At 33.7% G+C, this 6,189-nt stretch overlaps 1 protein-coding gene across 1 annotated transcript; it reads left to right on the top strand.

The window, feature by feature from the left end:
- The first annotated feature begins 1,271 nt into the window (after positions 1–1,271).
- LOC116351909 (breast cancer anti-estrogen resistance protein 1) lies at positions 1,272–5,793 on the top strand. Its single transcript, XM_031784070.1, has 4 exons — positions 1,272–1,363; positions 2,271–2,800; positions 2,888–3,083; positions 4,681–5,793. Exons 2-4 carry the CDS (start codon positions 2,367–2,369, stop codon positions 5,497–5,499), a joined length of 1,449 nt encoding a protein of 482 aa, XP_031639930.1. The 5' UTR covers positions 1,272–1,363; positions 2,271–2,366; the 3' UTR covers positions 5,500–5,793.
- Positions 5,794–6,189: the final 396 nt, after the last annotated feature.

Raw genomic sequence — 6,189 nt, 5'->3', positions numbered from 1 at the left:
AAAAAAAAAACAATCGTATTTTGTGCACTAAGCAAAACACAAAATATGCTACCACTAAAGATGACGACGAAGTCTACTTATCAAAATTGAAAACCAGACAAAATCAGAGAAGCAGAAGGAGAGAGAAAAAAATGCTCAGACATGACGCATTTTTTAAAGCCGGAATGAAAACACTATGCTGCACAGTTATGGCATACCTGCCATAGAATAACGAAAAAAAACATCATCGCTCATGCCTAGAAATTGTCGATCGTTTTTTTAATCATATTGTTGACACTCAACTATAAATTTTAATTCATTTGGGCTCTGAAGACTGCCGCATTTGCTGTTTGTATCGTTGGCCTCTTTTGCATATGCTCAAATAAATGAATTTATGGTTTTTCAGTATAATGTTACACCAAATTCAGTGAAGGAGAAATAGTCGGCATTACAAAGAAGAAAACAAATATTTGTTTCAATTTTTTATTTGATGCGTGTTTCGTTTTCTTTGCGCATTCACATTTTTCGCTTTATAGCATTCTTACATTTATCTATTTTCAGTTTATTTGTTTTTGTATGCATGTGGCTACTACCAAAAATCACCAAATCCTTTACGCTGAATTGGTATTAGTTAAATAATAGAATACCACCGTTCCAATCGATTTACTGTATTTGTTATGTTTCGTTTTCGATGCTCAATTTTTGTTGCATTGTGCAAAAAAGTGACTTAGAGTCAGTCTATAAATGAATTATTTCCTATTGAAAATAATGATAAGAGAGTAAATCATTTTTTAGCTGAAAATATTTCAAGAGGACAGTTCAAAAATGTCTAAAGGAGAGCAAACATTTTGAACGATTTATTCCATATACGTTTCGTTTATGGTTTAGCCAAAGAGCAATGCCAAAAAGTGCCTTGCAACCCTTTTTTAGCGAGATGAGAAAATTAAAATATAAATGAAATAGTGAAAAGAACTAGAAATGCATTTTGAATACTTGAAGTACTTATTTTTTAAATTATCATAGTTTACATTAAAAAAACAACTATTTTTTTGCTATTACCATCGTTTATGACACTCAAATTTATTATTTTATCGTCAAAATTAATAAGATTTACTAGACTTTTCTTTTGGCCTTTACATTTGATTATAATTTGTGAAATGTATAAGCACACACACACACACACACACACACACACACACACACACACACACACTTGTATGTAATATGCCGTCTGAACGTCCATGGAGTTTCGATTCGATAGAAGTGCGCATGCTCATACAAACCATAGTTGTCACAACAAAAACTTCATATTTTATTTTCTCATTTGTGACTTGCCTTTAGACACGATTGCAAAGCAAGTAGTTTTCTAGTATCCACGAAAGAGGTACCTAAAACAATAACTATTTCGTTAATTAATTTTTAATTTGAAAATATCGTTAAGCATAATATTTTATGCAAGTTTTCAAACAAGAGTTCTGACTTTCAATCCAATTAAACTAAAAGTGTTTTCATATTTGCGATATACGAAAAGTAAACGAAAAAACAGAAATATATATGTCATTGTTTTTATTCAGACGGCAAAAAATAGATAAAGGGGAGACACCATCTCACCTAGAGCTTACCATTTTTTCTCATTTCTTCAATTCCTCAATTAAAAAAATCGGAACATAAAAATACAAAAAATCAGCATCTCATAAACCTTAATGTTAATCCCAAAATTTCATTGTTCGTTTGTCGATTGAAAAATTTTAAGAATAAAAAGTTAAGAAATCATGTTAAAAAAATGCGATGTAGCGCCACGCCAAGTGCTGTTTTATGCGACCGATAGTTGAATTGATTGCCCGAGAATGAAAGCGAGACTTCTATTCCCAAATTATTGAAATGTAACACCACCATACAAAATATGCTGACAGTCGACTGCTGATCAGCACTTTTTGTATGGCGGTATTACATTTCAATAAGTTGTGAATAGAAGTCTCGCTTTCATTCTCGGACATTCAATTCATCTAAACCTAAAAACTTTTAATATTGCTTAATTTTTCCCTCTGGGTTTGCTTGGCATTACGTAGTGCGGCGAGAGAGAAAATCGACAGCGAAGTTACTAATGTTAACTGTTCTCTGCACCTGGCCAATTGATTTATAATTATTTATAATTTGGGTGTGCGTTTGTGTTTTGGCGCTATCCTAACCAACTGTAGATTTAAAAAAATCTATTTGATTTCTGAGGAAAGAATTCTCATTGCATATTTGAAGACGTCATTGTATATTTTCTATTTATCTTTTTCGATTAGGTTGTAACACCGCAAAAGTGTGGCGACATATATTTATATGATCTACAGCCGAAAACACCAAATTATTTAAGCAGTCCACACCAAACATTATCTATTATGTCTGATTCCGAAACATATGATACACCACGACCCGTTCAGAGTATGAACTATGATTCACCGCATTGGACTCGAACATCACAATTTAGCAGTAGAATGGAAGAATCATATGATGTACCACGATCAGTTGCAATGCTATCCCAACAGAATATGACACCGAGCAGCTCAAATTCATCATTGCTAACACCGGATGGTCACAGCATATCGTCATCGAATCGATCATCATTGGCGAATATGCCAGACTATGATATACCGCGGCGTTTTCAATGTCAAATTCGATCTGATAGCTCATCAATTCACTTCCAAAGTACTTATGACATTCCCCTTTCAAATCAACCGAAAGTGAGCACAATTAAAGAGTTGCCATTGGAATTGTCTTCAGCCTTGGAGACTCTTGCCAAACTAGAAACTGAAGCAGCTGGTGCAATAAACAAGTAAATAAATTCGAAATTATAATAAATTCTTTATATTGGTTTTAAATGCTAAATCTAAACCTTGATCTAAACTATTATCTTTTTCAGATTGTTAGGATTTGTGTCAACCAGCTGGCGCACCAAAGAAAAATTGGAACCAATGATCATGGATATTAAACTAGCCGCTGTGCGCTTACGAACAGTTTTACACGATTTGGCCGAATTCGGAGAGGGTGCATTGGGCAATGCTTTGAAAGCGGATGATAAGAGACTTGCCATTAAATTAAAACCACTGGTGAAAGCGGTACGTTATGGTCAAATTCGATTCAGTAGCTCATTCTTTTTTAATTATATTCATTATCTTCATTCACATTTATACATTAATTCTAACATGTATTATGATATTTCTAAATGATGACAATGAAAACAGAATGTATGTGAGATAGAGAGAGTGTGTCTGGGATAATGAACAGAGCATCTTGATTTGCTGCTGCTCAGCATATAGCTGAGAGCTGAGAAATGCTGAACTCGTGCGGCTAACGCATACGAAACGGATGGCACGCACACATGCATTCTCCTCGTTTAAACGGTTATAAACAGTTGATTGGACGTTCAATTCAAAACTCAAAACTTAGTAACCAGTTGAGTTTGAAATTGTGTTGCGACCGACATATGAGAAGCTGCGAGAAAAACATCACGTCGCATCCCTCGTTATTTTGCTTACGTAATTGAAAGCAAGAGATGAGATGCGACGTGCTGTTATTGCTCTCAGTCTTTCATATATTCTGAAAGTGTACGTCTAACGCATACGAAACGGATGCACGATACATATTCCCCTTTCACTTCGTATGTTCGCTGGTATAGTGTGTTACCGTTGTACTGGCAATAGCGTCAACGGCAGCACATACGAAGCGAAAGGGGAATATGTATCGTGCATCCGTTTCATATGCGTTAGCCGCACGAGCTCAGCATTTCTCAGCTCTCAGTAATATGCTGAGCAGCAGCAAATCAGGATACTCTGATAATGAATGAGTGAGATATGATTGAAAACTATTAAAATGTAAAAAAAACTATATAGCTTGATCTCACACATATAAAATAATAAAAGTTGCGACCGCAAACAAATTGCTGAAAAATTTAGATTTGGTAGTAGTAGTAGTAGTAGTAGTAGTAGTAGTAGTAGTAGGGACATAAGTGCATTGCATGTGAACAACGGCATCCGATGTACATCGACAAGGACATCCAGAAGCAAGAAACGAAATGCAAACAACCAACTTCCTTGTTGGTTGTATTCCTTCGCGACAGAAATGCTGCAAGGAATACAAAAAAAAAAATATTTTCGACCATTCCGCCATTGTCATTATGACCCCAAAAAATCAAAAATTAAAGCACGATACGCTTACATAAACTACATTATATAGTAGTGGACGTGGTTAAAAAGTACTAGAAATAGTAATCATTTTTTTCTTCCACAGGATTGATTACACTACCAAATCTCAAATTTAAGTAATGTTCTTTGCTCAAGCAATTTTTATTACTTGCTTATCCATAACGAGACATTATATTGTGATATTTTCAGCCAAATGAATCAGCTCAGCCAAATATCGTCAGGCGCTGAAATTGAGTGAAAACAATAGAAGTGATTGTTATGGTTACTAAAACAATCACTTTTATTGTTTTCACTCCATTTCAGCTCTTGACGATATCTGGCTGAGCTGATTCATCTGGTTGAAATTATCTCAATATAATGTCTGTCCTAAACATATATATAAATATAAGTTATCATAATAATTGATTGACGTCATATATAATTAGGAATTATTTCACATATGAATTGAATACTTTCTATTCACAATTTTTTTTTTATTATTTGTTCTTTTCTTTCGTGTTTCTCTCTTTAGGTACGTGATGCTGATAAATTGGTGCACGAGGTGTCACAAAATCTCGATTTGCATGGATGGACAGTTGATATATTGGGTAAAGAGGACGATAATAAACCCGGTGATAATCTGAATCAGCTAATTGCATGTGCGCAAACACTAACCGAAGATGTACGACAGATCACATCGTTCATTCAAGGAAATTCAATGCTTCTCTTCAAACGAACGTTGAATAAATCGAATGATGCCAATGGCTCTGGTAGCTCTCTCTGGCTTGAAGATTACGATTATGTTAGTTTGGAATCTAAAGAGCAAACGACCAAAATAAATGCCCAACTACGTGATGCATTGCCACATGAATTACGCGCCAATTTTGATAGTACAATGCAATGTGCTGAAATGGCCGCCATTTCAAATACCGATAAGACTGAGTTGAATCCCAACGATAAATCACTGCTCACATACTATGCCATGCAAACTGTAACGCACATGAAATATCTAACGCAAGCAATTGACGCATTTTTACAAACGGTTGAACGAAATCAACCACCGAAATTTTTCCTTGCTTATGGAAAATTTGTTATTCTAAGTGCACACAACATTGTGACAATCGCCGATATTTTGCATCGAAATTTAACGAAACAAGATGTTAAACTTCGCATACTGGAGTATGCTGATTCGTTATCGGATGCATTGAAAACATGCGTTACAAAAACGAAAAAAGCTGCTCAACAATTTCCATCAGTTACAGCAGTACAAGAAATGGTCGATTCCATTGTAGATATCTCACATTTGGCATATAATTTAAAAATATCAATGCTTCAAGTGATTAGCCATTAAATTTATTACTTAATAATGAACAAATCAGACATTAACCTACAATGACAAATGCACAACTTTTATTAAAAAACAACAAAATTAAATGGCAAAGAAACAAATATTTTATGTGATGAAAATTGTGAATACCTTAAAATCAATAAGGTACTCTCCCTCCTCACCTCAATGTTGCATTGCCAAATTTAAAGAACGCAAATATAAACTGTATCGTTGAAAATGCAACATTTATTCCTTGAAAAATTATTGTCAAAAAAATTGATTTTCACTATACAAGAAATAAATGTAAATATACAAGTGTTTTCTTTTTCTTTCTATGTTTTTGTAAAACTTGACTTTGATATCAAAACGAGTAAAGTCTGAGACTCTGCAAATGAGAAAAAACAACCGTTTGTTTGTTATTTTCGGAATTTATATTTATTTGTAATGTTTTTCTCTACAACATGTGCTATGAAATGCAGATTTTCGATATCATTTTTTTTTTTGAAAAAATAATTAAAAAATAAATAAAAATTAAACAAAAAATTACAAACAGTTCAAAAAACATAGAAAACTTTTATAAAAATTCTTTGTGCTAGTGTATATGTTCAACAGAAAGCCCAAAGAAAAACAATAATTATACGCATGAAATGAGTAAAAAGAGAAATAAAGGTCAAACGTAACAGGATAGACAATGGACAGGATAGCATGCGGCAT

The sequence above is a fragment of the Contarinia nasturtii genome, unplaced genomic scaffold (genome assembly GCF_009176525.2).
Source record: "Contarinia nasturtii isolate CC-2019 unplaced genomic scaffold, AAFC_CNas_1.1 Cnas_scaffold_6579, whole genome shotgun sequence".
Lineage (NCBI taxonomy): Eukaryota > Metazoa > Arthropoda > Insecta > Diptera > Cecidomyiidae > Contarinia > Contarinia nasturtii.
This window is presented reverse-complemented; position numbering and strand designations above follow the sequence as displayed.

Bases quoted from the DNA above. Each gene is read 5' to 3' on its own strand.
- LOC116351909 (XM_031784070.1), top strand. From the start codon at position 2,367: ATGTCTGATTCCGAAACATATGATACACCACGACCCGTTCAGAGTATG. The intron at 2,801-2,887 runs GTAAATAAATTC...TATCTTTTTCAG, and splicing joins GCAGCTGGTGCAATAAACAA to ATTGTTAGGATTTGTGTCAA. The intron at 3,084-4,680 runs GTACGTTATGGT...TTCTCTCTTTAG, and splicing joins TAAAACCACTGGTGAAAGCG to GTACGTGATGCTGATAAATT.